Here is a 19,348-nt window from a genome sequence, read left to right on the forward strand (position 1 = left end):
TCATTGTGTCCTGTACAGTTAGTACAAGAGTGAATTGGATTTGTTATTTTGATGTTATGGCAGCTGCAGCAGTGTTTGATAATTTGCCAAAACAAAAAAAGGAAGAAAAATAGTAAAGGAAGTTGTGAATGAAATAGTCTTGACTTCATTTGTCTGTGCAATTATCAATATATTGTGCTGTTATGTTTGACAAGGCAACTTGTTTATGGAATATCGCAATATATCGTGATATATCAAGATACGCAATACATCGTGATATATCGTGATATATCGTATCGTGACCAGTGTATCGTGATACGTATGGTATCGCGAAGTCCTTGACGATACCCAGCCCTAATAGCAACAGGGTCAACACCGCCCTCTAGTCTTAGCTAAGGAGTCCCTCCCATTCCTTAGTAAAAGTTGGTCTTATCAGCTTTGTGAATAGGTTTTAAGAAATTACTCCTTACTAAGAACTTTTAATGCTCCTTAGGAGTACTCTTAGCGCTAAGATAAAATGTTTTGTGAATACGGCCCCTGATCTGTGTCTGCGTGTGTGTATGTGTTCTGCGCGCGGCGCGATGCGCATGTGCATTCGGTGCGCAATTTTTGACACAGAAGCCAATGAGCAGGAGCATGACTAGCAAGCAAACGTTGAACTAGTGGCGAAAATAAAACCAGCGCCTGCTCTATGGAGATATTAAGGACTCAGTAACAGGGACGTTGAACAGGAAAAAGTGCTGAGCAAAACTTAGAAAGTTAAAATCGCTACGTCGCCGTGGCAACACAACCAATCTGTATCAATAGCAGAGACACCGCTGAAAAATGGCATGCACTTGTTTCAGTAAGTTTACAGGAGTGCCACACTGCTACTGCCTTTGGCATTGTTCTTAGAAAAGCATTAATTTACTTTCAGGGGACATTACATATTAATTTATTTATTGTTTTAACTGTTAAGTTATCTTGAAAACAGCAGGCCATAGTAGGCATACAAGCTTTATTTTTTTGTATTTTCAATGTTAGGCCTACTTTATTTTTATGTTTTAAATTGAGAAATAGGCTAGATGAAATATAATGGTCGGAATAGGGAATTTGCCTTATGCAGCACACATGTTGATAGGCTAATCATAGCCTATGTTAATTCATTTATTTTCAACAAGGCTATTTGCATTAAAAAAAAACACTTTTCAATAGGGTAGCTTCAAGGTTGATTCAGATTATTCCAGAAATGAGTACTAGACAGGACCTGTGTATATTAGATCTTAGTGTTTATTGTTTTTAATTGAAATCCACGTGTTTTTCTTCAATAGTTTACATGGCTTGTGTTTCCAAATTATTACAGAAAATAGTTATAGGCAGGACATATGACAGTTGTTTACAGAGCACAGAATTAAACAGATTTCGCCTCTCAAAGTGCACCAGATTGATGCATTTAACTTTAAAAGGATAAGGTTTCTTCTGCAGGAGGATGCCCCCAGACACCCCTAGAAGGTCCATTCTCACCCAGCTGGATCTAAAAATCCTGTGAGAAACACCACATGTACAAACGTACTGAATGTGAAAGTATAACCCTATGCCCTAATTTTTAACGGGGCTGTCAAAAGAGGCTCATCCCAAATGGGGTTCGTCTAGAAATTTGGTACGCACGCGGCGCGCATACTCTTCATCAGCTCTTACCACCGGGCCTAAAAAAAAATTGCAAGGCAAGGCAAGGCAAGTTTATTTCTAAAGCACATTTCGGACACAAGGCCATTCAAAGTGCTTTACAGATGCAAAAACAAAATACATCAAGTATAGAGCACACATTAAAAAAAAGCGAATGAGAAACATGAATATAAATAAAAACATAAAATAATTAAAACATTTAAAAAGAATAAAAATAAATTAAAAAAATTAAAAATTACAGGTTAAAACGGAAACAGTGAAGTCTTCAGACCTGATTTAAAAGAGCCAAGTGTTGAAGCGGACCTCAAGTCCCCTGGAAGTTTATTCCAGAGCTTGGGTGCATTAAAACTGAAGGCTGACTCTCCCTGTCTAGTCCTTACTAGGGGAAACACTGCATTTGCGTATCTCACGGCAACCTCCGGCGAGTGCAAAGTGTTCGCACCTTTAAACACTGAAATCGAAATAAAACATGACCTGAAACCAAAATGCAGATAAATCTTCAAAAAGTAAACTAAATTACCTCACACATTTACATGCTCCTACTGATTAGCAAAAGCTTTAAGATATACCCCAATACATTATTGCTTATCCCATCACACTAGTTGTAAGCAACCAAATAATTGTCCGTTCAGTAGAATTGTCCAGAGCCTTTGGAAGCTCAGATTTAAATTTTACAGTTTGTTTATGGAAAGCATGAGAATGATCCTGAGGGGGTTGCCCTTTTTTTTCTTGAGCACCTGCCCCTCAAAATGTTTGTGCACGTCACTGCAAATTGGTCAGGGCCGGCCCTGTATATTTATCTCTCTGTGTTCTACACACTTCCCTATGCACCCAGGGCCTCATTTATAACGGTGTGCGTAGAAAACATCCTAAAACATTGCGTCCGCACAAAGCCAAAAATGTGCTGCGCAAAAGACAAATCAGATTTATAAAACTGTGCGGCGCACACCTGCACGCAATCTTCCCTTTATAAATACCCACCTGCGGTGAATTGTGCGCACACGATCTCCACCCCGAGTCCTCCCACTTCACCTCCCAGTTTCATCCCACAATCTACCATACATGGCGAATGCTAAATAGCTCCTGAATATGGTGATGCTCTTAATAAGCACGGAATTTTGACTGACATGAGGTAAAAAGGGATGCAACCGGCCGCAAATAAAGCGACTGGGAAGGAAGAAAGCCTGTGACTTGCATGTGCTGCAGTAACTGGCACACAAACACACACACACACACACACACTTGCGCGCTTTTCACATATCATGATTGGCACTTAGTTATAGTCTTTGTAAAGCAGTTTCGCCCAACTTTGTACAAATATCACGTATTAGTGTACCTGTAATACTATATTTAGGCCTATGTCAAATATGGTGTGACAAGTGAAATAATGCCTATTGTATATTCGATAGCATTGTTTATTTCCCGTGAGATCCACACATTTCCAACAACGTCAGATTATAGTTTAATCTTCCAGGGTGAATTGTTATGGGAAAGAGATGCGTGTAATGATTTGCTAAATTCATAACATGATTTTATCTAACGAAATATACAGTTTTAATTAATATCTGTTGGGCTTAACTTTGTACAAAACTACTTTTTACACACCGCTTAAAATTTGCTCTCCCGCTGGCCACTCACGGAAACACCTCCCGACAGATATTATTATAGAGTAGCGCTATAAGATTCAACTTATAAAATATAACCAAAACATGTAGACCTAGGCTACTTGATAAGTAATTCAACCTTCATCACAACTGCATGCCATAGACTACAGTAGCCATATATTTGCAACTATAGGTAAGCTTATACATTTTATTGACTAAAAATATTGGGTGCCAAGCATTTCACAGTCATTTGTCTGTGTTTTTCTGATGACTGAGCTTTATTTTGTGGTGTTGCCTTTGAGTGTCGCTGATTCCCCAAGTCAGGAAATCCTTGCGGTAGCTCTACGCATGGTCGAAAGTTGGCGTGGGAATACGCACACTTCTCCGCAAAGAATGTTTTTATAAATACAAACGTTTGCCCGTCTACGCAAGGTTTTTGTGTGCCACAAGCTTTATAAATGAGGCCCCAGGAGACCAGAGTGGTCATTAATTTGCTTAGATATGTTAACTTGTGGATATTCAGGAAACAGAAATGTCCAAATGTAGGAGACATAAAGGCTCTCTCAATCTAAGGCATAACCAACACACACCTACAATGACAATGACAAATGACATTGATATTTAGGAGCACAGGCTGCATAATGAATCTCTGGTTATACTAGAGGTTCGCAATGCAGTCTGCTTAAACTACACTACAAATTCTGTTTTGTGGTAAACATTTGGCATTGCCACATCAGAAGAGCTAACACTGCCCTCCTGTGGTCAGGTTGATTAATTGCAACATAACTGGACTTCGATACATGGAACATGGCTGTCCGCAGTACATTCACTGTATGTCACATATTGGGAGCATGAAGCTCATTAACCAAACATACACAGTAATGTCTAACTCAGAGTATAGCACAAAGGAATGAGCTAGCTATTCCAACCTGGAGGCTTTAGCTGAAATCTGACACTAAATGCAACATAAAAGCAGTTAATAATCCACTCACAACAGACTGAATGCTGAACAACACGAAATGTCCTCCCAGTGGGGTAATTATAGTGCTCAGCGACCAAACACCTGAATCACAGTGTAGGCTATTGCAGGTTTCTGCTAATTTCCCCTCTCTTATGATTGGCTCGTTAACTTTGAGTGAGTTCCCACCTGTCAATCAGGAACAGGCATTTATAACAGGATAATGAGTCAGTGGTTTCATAAATTCCACTGTTTTAAAGAGGGAACATGGCTAATATTTTTCACTAATAGCCTTTGGACAAATCAGATAGAAGCTATTTAAAAAAACATTGGTATTGTGTCATTGAAAGAGTAATTAAAGGTGAAGTAAGTGATTTATTTATGTTAATATAAGCTCTTTATTCATACAGTGTGAGCGCGTTTCATAAAGCCGATCTCTCAGTCCCTCGCTCTGCATGTAATCGGCAAATAAACTTTTCGGGTATCCCAATACTGATAACCAATCAGAAGAGAGAGCGCTACAAACCGGCACCCGTCTCGCTGCCGGTGCATGTGCAGAGCGACAGATGGGTAAATGTTTATGCGCCTACAATGGTGGAGCAGGTAAAAATCTTTCCCAATGTCTGTTTTGATGGTTTTTATCGTGTTTTATCACACTGAGATGATGCTAGATAACTCACTGCTTGAAGAGGCAGTGCATTAATGTGGTGATGTGGGGACGAGGGAGGGGACTGCTAACTGAAGTCACTGACAGGAAATTAGGTAAGCTGACCATTCCGCTTACTGAACCTTTAATTGAGGGTCCTTAAGTCCAGCTTCTTCCTGTTCAAATATAAACTCTATAAAGTGCCCTCTAGGGTTTCCTATGGTCATGATAAAGTGCCCTCTTGGGTGGCTCTAAATGGGTATTTAACGTAGCCTAGGCACTGCAGATATGCTTAAAATATAAGTCGCATAATAAAAAAAAGTTCAGTCCATGGATTGGAACTAGGTTACCAAAGGCCTGCTGCTGCCCCAAGACATGCAGTTGTTGCCTCTTTTTTTTTTGTATGTCATTTAATCTTTTCTACAGAATCTTGACTCCCTGACATGGCGTACTGGGATGCTGTTTGGAATGGAACCATTGTTAATGTTGTTTAGGCAAACAGTGCTTTTTCTGCTTTGACAAGTCAAAATGCATGAGAATAAGGACAAGTAGGCTAGCTAAAGCAAAGGTTTTCAGTGGTTCAACTCTTGATTGGCTGAACAAACTTGACGAGAAAGTAGTTGTTTTAATCTAATTTAAAGCAACGTTATTTTAACCAACAAATATTGTCATTGTCATTGTTTAGCCTGCTTCTAGGCAGTGGCGGCACTAGGCTGTTTTATTCGGGCTAAAGCCCTGGATATAATTTGATTAGTCCCGAATATGATTTTTTTGTAAAAACAAAATAAATAAAAATTATTATTATTATTTTTTCTATTTTGCTGCATGCGGAGTCTGTGCTGTATCCGCACGTCGCACATGCTCCAAACTGTTAGGACACTTGCGTAGCTTACTGCTAGGAATTTCTGTTGAAAGTTCCACTGCTCAGGATTTTAAGCCATGAATTGATGAACTTGCATCGAAGAAAATATGTCAGTTTTCTGTGGGTTGTCAAAAGGCCAATTTATGTGGCTAAATATCCTGCTAATATTAATGATGGATAAATGTTAACATTATCTGGTTTCTAACATTTGCCTTAAAGCCACCTTGAGTAACTTTGTCCCTTGGCGGCCCCTTTGGACAAAAGTGGTAGTATTTTTACGACGCCCGCTGTCGCAAAGCTGTTTTCTAGCTCGTGCCAGGCGTGCAAGTGTCAACTGAGAAGGGCGCAATATAGTGCATGTCCGTGTGTTGAAAGTGTGAGGGCATGGACTCTTTTCGGCTCCGTGAGAGTGGTTTTGACACTGCATCTACTAATACCAGTAGCCTATATCACTCTCCCTTTTAGCTTTTCTTCATTGAATTCTCTTTTTTTTTCTTTTATGGTTCTGCCCCGTTATCAGTCATTATGACAACAAACAAGGCTCCCGATCCCCTTCCCTCACCTGGAGGGATAGGCTTCTCAAATTGCGTTGCTGCGCCACACTGAAATCTGCGACCAATACGGATATGTGACCATAGAGCATGCACGAGCGAACCGAAAATCGGACTGGGTGTGCGACCAGACCAAAGTCAGTTATAAAAACTATATAAAAACGTCTTTCTTTGCACTGATGGTCTCGTTTGCTGTTAAAGGTAATTTATGATTATCAGAGGAAACATGAGGCTGTTTAAAAGATATTTAAATGTTACTCGTAGCTGCTTTAAGTTACAATTTAGCTAACTAGCTAACGTTAGCTAGCTGCTGATAGCCCACCCTTTTCATTTCCAATGGTGGTGCTGCATTCCATCACCAATGTAAAATGTCATCTATAGTTAACACTGGTGCTGAGTCATGATTCCTTAAAAAAAATACCCAAAACATGTGAGATGTTTTGAATGTGCAGAAAGTTTTGAAAAATCAAGGAAGCCTGGGAGCCTTACTGCTTTATATTCCATTATAGTTGTTTCTCCAGGAACCTGAATGTTGTCTTTTCCTTCACGGAAAAAAAAGTATTTCCACTATAATTTGATGCAGAGAAGGCACAGATCGGTGGATAAAATCCATCAGAATGCAGGAAATTAAGTGTTTGACGCTCAAAATTTTCTGGGGGAGCACCCCCATAGGCCTACTCCCCACCTATATTTTGTCCCACAAAATGTTGAAATGAAACCTAGCTGCCCCTGTATGCAGTGTGTGTATACAATATATTCATAGATATGTTGTTTTTACTTTTTGGATTAAAAAGAAGGTATGTTAGTAAACTCCATGTCGGGCACTTGGTGTGATTATCGTATTGTAGAGTGGCCCTTTGTGAAAATTAGTTTGACACCCCTGTAATGTAAGGTCTGTCTCATTTTACTCTGAATTAACTTGAATGGAACTTTAGATGTATGGGGATAAGCAGCACAGCAGTCATGTAGCTATTTAAAGCTACAATAAACTGCCTATTTTGTTCATTTAGGTAAAGCATTATGGAAAAATGTGCAGGCGCAATAAGGCATACAAAAAAAATTGCTTTTCCCTCATGGGCTAAATTCTGGATTAGAAGTGTGAGGGGGCACAGGTCTGGCTGTCTGACTAAACTGGGATGGTAGCAGGATCCAAATAGTGTGAGCTGCACTGTGAATAATAGTGAAGAATCAATGAATTAAAACTTCCATAAGAAATTTCCCAAGCTGAGGGGAGCCTGGGGTCAATAACTGCAACATACATAGTCATATATGTTTTGTTAGGCATAAGTGTAGACAGAGTGCTAGTCATATCATCTATTATTTGTCCTAGTTTTTTGTTATTTTTGATGCCAGTGTCTCATTTCTCATTCAAACTTTTTGTCCTCGTCTACCAGTGTCAGTGTAGTTTAGTTAAAGTTTTGTTTGCTTTGAACTAGCCCATAGGATTATGTCATCCCAGTTTGTGCGTCACAGTCCTGAGTATTTTTCTCTACGTCCAGTTATCAGTTATGCGTGTGTGTGTGTCGGTTTCCTGTATGAATAGTTAATGCAAACCACGTGGTGTGAAAGCAGACTGCAGCTTCTTTTGTTCAAATCAATCAAACCGGAGACGGACGGACAGAGAGCTGCTGAATCAGGAAATCACCGGTACGTATATTTATTCTTAGCTTCGTATATTTACCAACATCTTTTATTTTTAAAACAAACACGGTGCTGTGAATAAGGTTAACGTAAAACGTGTCCATTCCAGGAGAAAAAGAAAAAAGTTTTTTTATGTCGTAGCATCGTTTCATGTAACGTTTTGTGTGCATGTCTTTATTTAGACTGCTTGTTAGCTTACAGTAGCGAGGTGACGTTAGCTTAATCAACACCGTTGGTCAGCTGTTTTAAACATTAAACACGCTCTTATTTCGGTCTGGGGTTAAGGGCACTTGTCATGACTCTGTATGACATACACAGTTTGTCTAGCTCGCCTGTGTAGCCGCTCACTACTTAGCTTTATGTTGTGCGTTAGCGCGTCAGCTAGCTTGCTGCCCAACCATTATGTGAACAAAGAGCGACTGTGGTTAGCTGCTTAGCCTAATGAAGCTAGCCGCTAGCTTCCACACACGGACACCGGTACAGGGTTTAGTTTCAAGCCGGTTGCTTTAGTTTGTTGCCGGATAGTTTGTGGTTTCTGGTGTTAGTTTACTTGATGTTTTGATTATAAAATAATTTAAGAACGCAAATTTTTGAAAAAGAACAAATTTGCTAAAATTTAACATTTTAATTGACTGGTTGACTACATGACAAGAGGTTCAAGGGCTACTTAAACCCTTAACTTTTTCTATTGTTAGAGACATCATTGCAGTCTTTAGAGGTTTAACATGATTTGGCTTACAGCCAGTGAATGCTGATCGTTAACTTGTTGGAGTTTATTATTTTTTACTGTAATTAATTTGCAGAAAAGCCGAAGCGTGAAAGATTTGAATGCTTTGAAAATGCCCACTTTATCTCAACCTGTTCGTGTTTTCATAATAAGTGTCAACATTATTTGATGAAAAAAAAAAATATATACCCTTGCATGTTCTTTTAATGTGGAGTATCTTTATTGTGAGATGTTCTGTTTGTCTTTGTGTCTTGCTATTCTTAAAACATGAATGGTTCAGTAGTTACTCCCCTGAATACACCCCCAGTCTTATTTAAACTGTTCTACACTTGTGTTTTTGTTAAAACTGTGAATAGTATCTACCCTTGTCCTTGGTAATATTCTTTGTGGTGGCCCAACCTCTTCCCATATAATAACATTGAAATTGTTTTGAGTTCAAGTTCCTTTACAGTCTTAGTTACACATTATTTATCGATGCCTCTTTTTCCACGGATACAGCATCTGTTTGAATATAAAATGCCACGCAAAAAGGTGACCGATGTCTCAGGGAATGGTGGGGTGAAGAGGAAGAGGGCCGGCGGCAAGAAGAAGGAGAGGGAATTCAGCAGTGACGATGAGTTTGACTACGAGCAGGAGAACAACAAGAAACCCGGCAAAACCTCCACAAAGTCCGGTCTGCAGCCAGTCACTGTGGCAGAGGACGTCAAAGAGAAAATTGTGGGTTTGATACGCTGTCTGAAATCTAATTGCCCTCAAAAAATGATAACCAAAATGATGCATTTTGCAATTAAAAAGTTCGCTTTAAACCATCTTTGTGATTCTATCATGATAAATGTTTGGCCATTCTGCCAGAAAAATAATTTGGTGAGAGAGGGGGAATGAGAAACATTACATTCTCACAAGTATCTCATGAGTACAAAGTCTGAATACCTTATCAGCACATTTATTTGTTTAATTATTGTTTCCCTTTTATGAAGGACAGTCTGACCCTTGGCATTGAATTTCCTTGAACATCTTTTATCTACTGGAGTCCAAAAGTGTTGCGGATGTTCCTTTAATTAAATAACAGATGTGATCCTGCTGCTGTGTATGTCACTGACCACATTTTGTCTTTCTACAGAAACTTGACTTACCAAAGGTAAAAGGTCAACTGCTCATCTTTGGAGCAACCAACTGGGATTTGATTGGAAGAAAGGAGGTGCCCAAACAACAAGGTAGACCATTAAACATCAACAAGCTGCATCGGTTCTAGAGTAGGACAGCTTCTGTGTCGACAAGTTGTAAGGGAATTATTTCTTGTTGAACAAACTGTGTGCAGTGACTGTGCAGTTTCTTGGAATCTGGTCATCAAGATGAGGTTATGATCAATGACTGCTACATGCTATAGCCCAAGACACTGCACTGAAGCACTGGACAGATGCATAAAATGTTGTCATGAAATAGTTGGGAGTATATAACTGAAACTACAAATTTGGATTTTTTTTACATACCTGTGGTGCATAGATCACACAAACAACAGTGTGTCATTGGAGAACATTAGAGTTGTTGGTAGGTGTATTTTTGATTTTCAAAAAGAGACAAGAAAACCGTTTCCCCTTGCTTCCAGTCTTCAGGCTGAGCTAAGCTAAATTTGCTCAGCCTTAAGACTGGCTCTATACTCAAAACGCATAATTTGCTTGATAACCATCTTCTCATCTCACCCTCATAAACAATGAACAGGGGTTTTTTTTTTCATAATTGACTGTCCCTTTAATTAAACTTAGAACAGATGGCCTTGCACTGAACATCATGTTTAATGTATGGATTCTCTACCTATGTTTTCTTGTGACTGTAGTGCACAGTTGAAGATGTAGGAGATTATAAAGCCAGACAGAATCAATAAGGGATTGATCGGGTTTTCACTGCAGTGGAGAATGAAGTTACTAATGATGAACACACGCCAGGTGTACATCTATCTCTTTGTTTTGGGTGGGCAGGCAGGCAGGCCACATATGTGTTAAAGCTAGTCAGATCCCTTTAATTAGTTGTGGCGGTAATGTCTATTCATATGTATGCATGTTCTGTTCTGCCCCCACTGATGCCTGGGGCACTGCCTTGTTCAATCCCTCACTACTCTGGTTCACACTGATAAATCTGCTTTGTTGCGATTGGAAGGGGGGGCTGGGGGTGTCTGCAAGAGCAGCTGCCTAGACAAAGACCATCCCTAGACTCACGAGATGCCACCAGAGCACTGAAAAGGCATACAAATTGTTTTTGTAGTACACTCATCTATAAAAGATGTAGTAGGATATTTTTAGCACTTCTCATTGAAGTATAGCAGTACTTTGTCTTAAATTGAACTGCCTTCATTTAGAGTGAATGGGAACTTAACATTTTCTGACTGATTTAGTTAAGTAACTGATCATAGTATCATTGAAATCAAAAGTTCAGATTACTCGGTTACAAGTGAAAGGTATTTTTAATTTTTTTCAAAGGATAAGTCTTACAGCAAATATAACATGACTGTTGGCTCCGTTGTGGGTGAGATTGTTTAATAAATGGGACAACAGTAATTGTGATTTGACGACATTACTCAATCTTGAGAGAAATAGAGCAGAGGCATTGTCTCACAACTTAGTCATCTAGCAGACAAATGGCATCTGCTCAGGAGGCAATGATTGATCCTTTGTGATGTTATGCATTGTGGTTATTATTCAGAGAAGCATCTCTGTCAGTCAGATGGAGATGAGTGAACTCCATAGAAGAGCGCTGACAGACTAACGGCAGGCTGAAGTTAGTTTGAAGTTGGGTTTTGATCAGCTGGACTAAGATGACTGATGTCCGTATAGCAGGCATGTGCACAATTATTTTAAATTAGATCAGAGCTGCAGCTCTGCCTGTGAATCTACCATCTATCAAATAGACTAAACAAAGCAGCAGACTCTGAACATCTGACCATATTAGCTGAAATTACTACAATGATGTAGTCCTATTTAAATTGTAGTTCTGTAAACTATTACTTTAGACCATATCAACCACCCATCATTAGTCAAACAGGTTAGGACAAAATAGGAGGATGAAAGTAACATGATGCAGGTGTTGACAGATGGTGTGTGTATAAAATACATTTGATCAGTTTTTGATGGGTATTCTTTGTTTCTAGCCGCTTTCCGCAACCTTGGCCAGAACCTGTGGGGTCCTCACCGCTACGGCTGTCTGAATGATGTCCAGGTCAGCTGCGTGGTGGCCGGCCCCTGTGCTGCACACAGTCTCCTCATGACCACAGAGGGAAAGCTCTATAGCTGGGGTATGTCACATGCATGAATCAACTGAATTCATATGCAGGTTTGCAGTCAGTTCTCCGTCACTGAGCTCTTGGTTTGTGTCTTCCTCAGGTCGTAATGACAAAGGCCAGCTGGGTCACGGTGACACAAAGCGTCTGGAGGCTCCCAAGCTAATCGAGGGCCTTGCAGATCATGTGATTGTTGCTGCAGCTTGTGGACGCAATCACACCCTGGCACTCACAGGTAGGCTGAGCCATGATTTACCTTATCATATCATGTAGTGTTTTCATTCCAGCTCAACAGCAGTTATTTACTTAAGTTGGTGAAATCATTGGTTAGAAAGAAAAACTATCATTTTGTGGTTAAATACTATTGCAACTTAAAATAAGTTGGACTGTATTGGTCTTTGATGGGACTCTTCCTACTTTTGATTGAATCCAGTATTCTTTGCTCTGATATTTTAGATTATATCGTAAACAACAGTGTGATAGTTGTTATATGATGCTGTGTTTGCTAAAGTTGTTCTTCCTCCTCAGAGGACGGCACTGCATACTCTTTCGGTGAGAACAAGCTGGGCCAGCTCGGCCAAGGCAACCAGACTGATGCAGTCCTCAGCCCAGCAGCGGTAACTTTCACACCATGCACACACTGTAGAGCTAGGCTACTGAGCAATGGGATAATATACAACCATGTCACCACCACATCCATAACCAGTCATAATTACAACAATAGCAACGCCCAAAGCTACATCCACGCTGGGCCACAACATGTTTCTGTCAAAGCTATGATAGAAGCCAGTTCAAACAGTGTAGAGGACTAACGTGACCTGCACTGGTTAACTTAACATTAGCTTCAATGATAGACTGGCTGAGTTACATACCATAACCAGTGTTGGTGACAGCCAGACATATGGAGCAGCGAGACTGACTAAATGATTTTTAGGTTACTCATAAAAAGATAGAAAGACGATCAAAAGTGTAACATCTTAACTTCTCTCTCCACCTTCAGATTGCATACAGTGGCCAGCCCCTGGTGAAGGTGGCTTGTGGTGCTGAATTCAGCATGGTGGTGGACTGCAAAGGAAATCTGTACTCCTTCGGCTGCCCGGAGTATGGACAGCTGGGTACGCTCACAACATGCAAACGCTTTGATTTATTTTAAAGTATGTTTGAGTAACTTATTAGTGATCAGTTAATGATAATAGTGACCTCTCATCCGTCTCTTTGCAGGTCACAACAGTGATGGGAAGTTCATAGCTCGTGCCCAGCGCATTGAGTTTGACTGTGAGCTCATCGCTCGCCGTGTCGCCATCTTCATTGAGAAGTCCAAGGATGGCCAGGTCACGCCAGTGCCCAACGTAGTGGTCAGAGATGTGGCCTGCGGGTCAAACCACACGGTGAGAGAAAATACTTGGTCTCATTGGAATTAAATGCAGAGTCAGCGATTCTGGAGAAGATTTGTTGTCAAAAAAAAATTCTGTCAAAATCAGTGAATTTCTCCTCACGATTTGTCACCTGTCCGTACTTTGTGTGTGCTGAAAAAAAATAACTGTTAATGCACTAGCTAGGTTCTGTAAACAGGCATGTTGCTAGCTACGGTGGGCCCCTTTGAGTATATACTAGGGGTGTAAATCTCTGCTTTCATCACGATACGATATTACATCGATTCATTAGACAACGATATGATATTTGCCGATATCTAAAATCTGCTGCGATACGATTTCGATTCAGGGGCCTGCGATCGATATGAGATATTATATGCCCATTTAACACAAGATGGCCTATCTCGTTATCTAAAAATACATGTTGATAATATAGTAGCCTTCTTAATCGTTTGTATAATTTTCATCCATTTTTATTCATTCTGAACACTAAAGATCTTGAAATTAACAGAATAAACTTAAAGCTCCCATATTATGCACTTTGCTGTCAATTTTATATGGTCTAAGTATTCCCTAATACTTATTTTTTTAAATATTTGCTGAAAAACCCGTTCAGATAATTTATTGTAGCAAGCCTCTATACCCTGATGTTCCTCTGGTCTCCGGTTGACCTATATTGGTGTCTGCAGCCTGCGATCCCACCGTCTCTGCCGGGCCCTCCCACCGTCTCTGCCGTGCTCTCGTGATACTAGAGAGACACTGCGTGACTGCGAACAGTGTTTACCCGGAGCGAAGCCATACTTTGAACAGTTTGACATGACCTGACATGATTAAAACCAGTGAAAACAGTAGCTTCACAGTTTGATTTCTACAGGAATAACTTCCCATCCTTTGTGGTGTTAAAAACGAGCCATTATTAAACTGCTATGGGAAAGCTAAGTTAGTGTAATAGGAGCAAACGTTGGATGCTACATCCGAAGCTACATGTGCGCTAACGGCTAAAAATAACACTCAGACGATTTAAAACCAGTGAAAACAGTAGCTTCAGTTTGATTTCTACAGGAATAACTTCCCACCCTTTATGGTTATCAGGGCTCAACAATAAGGATTGCCCGACGTCCCGGGGCAAGTAAAACGCCATGTCGGGCCAGTAACTATGACAACCCACTTGCCCGAACGGGCAACTGGGAGTTTTTCCGAAATTATTGAAAAAAATTATAATAATATTTTAATTTTTTTTAGCGCCAAATACAAGTCATCTATCTACGGTCTTTTTCCATATAGAACTGGTGCTCATTATTAAATAAACGCTTAGGCCTATGTTACTTATCTAATTTATGTGCGAGTAGTTGTGTCTGCTGCGTTGCATCTCTCTCCTCTCCTCCGTATAGTGAAGGGGGGCGGGGTTCCACCGCCGAAACACACGCACACACGCAGATCTCGGCAAAAAACTGGTGCGCGTCTCACACACACACAGTCAGAGAGATAGGAAAGAGAACTACATGGTGTGACAGAAAGTACAAAAGACAACGACCAAGGAGTAGGCCTAAATAAGTAGGCCTAGACCCCAGCCGTCTGAAAAACAGCAAAAATATCCGCGTTTTTTAAATGCATCCAAAGTGAATCAAGTCGTAGCGAGGATGCTAACGTTAGCTCTGCTACTAGAAGCCTACTACCAGTTTAATGTGTGCAGGTCAACACAAACGTCAGCAACAGTTAGCAGAGGAACATCTCTACAGCCTGCATGTAGCCTACATCTTAAGAAATAGACCAGAGGTGTCGCTTCACATACCAGGAGGCCGTGGAAGCTTGAAACTAGGCTACTGGAAAAGTGTTCAAAACAGCCTGTCCTAAGCCAAAAGTTGAGATTTTGAATAATAAAAAATAAAAATAAACTTTTAAAACAGATTGTTGTAGGCCTACAACAATTTCTTACAGAAAAAAAGTTTTAAAGAATTGCTGTTGTAAAAAGAATGAAGGTGAAAGAAAAAAACATTTTACAATTACAAATGTTCCAACTCAAATAATATTTGAATAATAGCCTCCACTTTCAGTATGACCCTTAACTCATCTATAACACTGTCCATGATGTGTTTATACATTGTAAATATAGAGCGAATATAACAAATATTTAACTAATAAAAACATTTTTATATAGGGGCCAGTAAAAATTGACTTCGGGCAAGTAGAATTCAGACCCACTTACCCGACCGGGCAAGTGAAAAAAAACCTTAGCGTTGAGTCCTGGTTATCATAGACTACTGCACGGTGGAAGTTTCTGGTTACTAATGTGGGGGGGAAGCATCATGAAGCATGGACATATAAAGAAAATATGGGGAAGTGGCTTCTTCTCGCTGTGACGACATATTGGGAAGAATTCTGAACGGAGTACATTGGGGTGAGGGGTGGGGGTTTCAGAAAGGGGGAGAGTGAGAAAAGGAGAGATTGTTATTTTTTTGATATTTTGGCAGTCTCTAGGCACACCGTGGACCCATGGATATGTTGGAACACATTTAAAAAGTGCATTTAGCATAATATGGGACCTTTAAGCTGCTACCTCGGCCATTTCCCTCTTTTTGATGACATTTTATTTAATGTCAAGGGGACTTCCTTATAAAATACAGCTAAAAAAAATATTAGCTTGAATTATTTGATTGAAAGATTAATATCTTTCATAAGATTAATATCTTACTATTCCTATCTTAAGGTGTAGCTGCAGTAAACAATGCTTGGAGTGACATTTGAGTAGTTTTGGGCCGTGTGGGGTTTCAGGGCACAATTTCAGGGATTGGTGGATTCCTCGCTAGCTTAGCTCATTAGCCTAATGGAGCTATCCACTTTAGCTGAGGCTGCGGTAGCTCGTAAATTCACCCCGCGGAGAGGGTGACCGCCCCGGGGAGCGCAGGAGCTTCTCGCCGCTGAGAGAGCAGCCGAGCTGCGCATTCTTGGAACTTTACACTGCAAGCAGGGCAGCGCTGTGCTGGACAGCCCGCGGGGATAACAGCCAAACTGCGCCGCTAGCTCGGCTGCGAACCACGCGAGCTGCCCCGGTAACGTCGGTTCGACTGCTCTGTCAGCGGGGTATATGATCCTCTCCCCATGGTGCCAACACCGATAGGTCTGTTACCAAAAATAATTCTCCAGAATCGCGACTCCAACTGTAAAATCAAATTCTACAGCAGCCTTTCTATTGATAAGGTCCAAAAACTGATGCCATAATCCCCAAGCATTCAATGTGTGTGTGTGTGTGTGTGCAGCTAGTGCTTGACTCTCAGAAGCGAGTGTTCACCTGGGGTTTCGGTGGTTACGGGCGTCTGGGCCACACAGAGCAGAAGGATGAGATGGTTCCCCGAATGGTCAAACTGTTTGACTTCCCTGGACGTGGTGCCGCTCAGATCTGTTCAGGCTACCAGTGTTCTTTCGCTGTCAATGAGATGGGTAAGATGACAGAAGACCTGTCAACACAGTATCCCTCAAACAAACTCCAGTAAACCATTCTTTAACCTTTACTGATCAGTCACAGGCTGTAAGTAACTGAATCAATAGGAAGTCGGGTCAAAGTCATGAATAAAGTATACGATGCCGGCTTCTGTATTTGTACATGTCTGATGAGTGTTGTGTTTGCAGGTGGGCTGTTTTTCTGGGGGGTGACAAACACTTCCAGAGAGTCCACCATGTACCCCAAGTCTGTGCAGGATCTGTGTGGCTGGAAGATCCGCAGTCTGTCTTGTGGGTGAGTGATGGCATAACACTGAGACATGGTGAAAGACAGTTTACCAAGGGTCAAATCTGACTCTTGGCATATGTGAAGCTATGCTTGACCAATACTTCGACTGAAGTCAATTGGTCAGCAGGTGTTGAGACCGTGCTCTTAATGTACTGCTAGACACTGTAATATATACATATAGCCATTGTGCGTGGATCATTACTAAGTATGTAATGGACAAGTGAAAAATGTTTGGCAAGTCCTTATGGATTTGTCTACTAATGTTCCCATCCCTAGCTCTACGTTTATGTATAATGGTGATTTTCTCAATGTGGAGTTTGACTGGGTTAATTTGTATTTAACAGGAAGAGTAGCGTCTTAGTTGCTGCAGATGAGAGTACAATCAGCTGGGGCCCTTCACCCACATTTGGAGAGCTGGTAAGACCTGATGCAATGGCTGTGTCATTACAGGGTACACTGCTTTGGCTGTAGGTTTGAGAGCTCATAACTAATTGTCATGTCATTTACCCTCAGGGATATGGAGACAACAAACCCAAATCCTCCACCACTGCCCAGGAGGTCAAGACCTTGGATGGCATCTACGCCGAGCAGGTAAATTGACACATACAACAACAATTCTGATGTTCTCCTAAAGAAGAAAGTAGCAATACATAGTGTATAATGAAGTACATTTCTTTTGTGAGGGAAAGGTTGTGAAGATATTCCACTAAAAACATCAAATGGCAACCTCACGGCAAAGTTACAGGATCACAAGTTATTAGGATTTATTCCTTACATGAATGTTGGTGCACATTTTAAAGGCATTGTGATCACTCAAGCATTGCTCTATATTTGATCGGTTCACTGTAATCTGTGATCTGTAACACATCTAAAATGTGCTTCCAGTTCAGTTTGCATACAACTTCAGGCGTAAGGGAATATCTGCTTCCTTGACTTAACAGACTGTGCTATGTGGTCTGACATTGATTTCACTCAGCAGAAAGGTTCTCTGTATGTTTCATTAGACCTGCTGTTAGAGGGTCTCAAGATGACTGTTTTGTCAGAGTTGCATGTAGAAGCAGTAAAATGCAGTGGTCCTTTGGAAAAGCTTACCGAGTGTCTTGTGTTGTTTTTGCAGGTGGTGATGGGCTACGCTCACTCTATGGTTATTGCCAGACAGGACACTGAGCAGGATCAGGCAAAACTGAAAAAGCTTCCGGAGTACAACCCCCGAACAATCTGATGGGACCATCCCACAGAAACACCTCTACCCTTTTCACTAGAGCTGAGACCAGCCATGCTCAGCAGGAACACCCGGCCCGTCACGGTGGTTTACCAGTGGGATGGTTGAGTTCAGGGGGGAGAGGCGCTCACAAGTCTGAAAGAATAATATCTCAACTACCAGCAAAACTACTGGCTCTCCACCAATTCGGACACTGAAATCAGAGAAAATTAGACTGGAGACGGACAGATCCTTTTGGATGGTCCAGCTCTCACAATGATTGGTCAAGATATCTCCACTTCCCACCTCGAAGTGAACCTGCAACAGTTCACTCCGTGCACTTCACACCTCGCAGAGTCTTGTTTCCCAAAATCTCTTTTCTATTTTGTAATACAGCCAAACATTCATATCTTCATGTCTTCTATTGTTGTTTTCATTGTTGCAGTATTTGAAATGATAAAGTTGTTTTTCACGTTTACGGGTGCTACAGCGGGACCCTCAGTCTTTTCTTACTGAGGGTTTTTCAAAGACCAATACTCCATACCTGTGCCTTTTTCTACATGTATGTTCAGGTTATGGAAGTCTTGTTTGTGTTGTTCAGAGGACCAGCTGATGGGTCTGACTTAGTGTATATGGCAGTATGAGCAGGTGTGTGTGTGCAGCTGCCAGATTACAATCAGGATTTGAACGTGATGTTCCGAGTTAGTGCACTCCACACAATGTTACATTCCTTATGTTATTGTCTTCAGTGTTTGCATCAAGGATGCACACCTCAGTCCTTCCACGACCTGTGTCTGCTAGCTCTAGTCTTTGCTCATTTGAGTAATATTAACTATTCTAACGCTTCGAGCGGTTTCACAAGCAAGTCTGAACTTTTCAAACCGGTGCAAACGATGCAATGTCTGGAAATGGTGTGCTGTAAAAGAAGGCATGTACTTTTTTTAAATGTGTTTTCTTCCTCCTTGTACTGCATTCTTTTTTTTAATGGTGAAACTTCTCTGGGTTACATTGTTTTGTTTTGTTGAAATGATTAAATAAAGGTTCATGTGAAATGATTTGTCTTCTTCACTTGTGATAGACCTGTAGCATATTCCTTTTGTCAGTTCTGACCAAATACACTTTTTAAATTGACCTTATGAACAG

General features: G+C 40.8%; 1 protein-coding gene across 1 annotated transcript; it reads left to right on the forward strand.

The window, feature by feature from the left end:
* The first annotated feature begins 7,770 nt into the window (after positions 1–7,770).
* On the forward strand, positions 7,771–19,257 carry rcc2 (regulator of chromosome condensation 2). Its single transcript, XM_080031837.1, has 13 exons — positions 7,771–7,912; positions 9,132–9,350; positions 9,754–9,847; positions 11,776–11,919; positions 12,008–12,139; positions 12,433–12,521; positions 12,905–13,019; positions 13,126–13,292; positions 16,535–16,715; positions 16,905–17,010; positions 17,349–17,421; positions 17,518–17,595; positions 18,122–19,257. Exons 2-13 carry the CDS (start codon positions 9,150–9,152, stop codon positions 18,224–18,226), a joined length of 1,485 nt encoding a protein of 494 aa, XP_079887963.1. The 5' UTR covers positions 7,771–7,912; positions 9,132–9,149; the 3' UTR covers positions 18,227–19,257.
* The last annotated feature ends 91 nt before the right edge of the window (positions 19,258–19,348 follow it).

The sequence above is a fragment of the Ammodytes marinus genome, assembly GCF_949987685.1.
Source record: "Ammodytes marinus genome assembly, chromosome: 7".
Lineage (NCBI taxonomy): Eukaryota > Metazoa > Chordata > Actinopteri > Uranoscopiformes > Ammodytidae > Ammodytes > Ammodytes marinus.

Bases quoted from the DNA above. Each gene is read 5' to 3' on its own strand.
- rcc2 (XM_080031837.1), top strand. From the start codon at position 9,150: ATGCCACGCAAAAAGGTGACCGATGTCTCAGGGAATGGTGGGGTGAAG. The intron at 11,920-12,007 runs GTATGTCACATG...TGTCTTCCTCAG, and splicing joins GGGAAAGCTCTATAGCTGGG to GTCGTAATGACAAAGGCCAG. The intron at 12,140-12,432 runs GTAGGCTGAGCC...CTTCCTCCTCAG, and splicing joins TCACACCCTGGCACTCACAG to AGGACGGCACTGCATACTCT.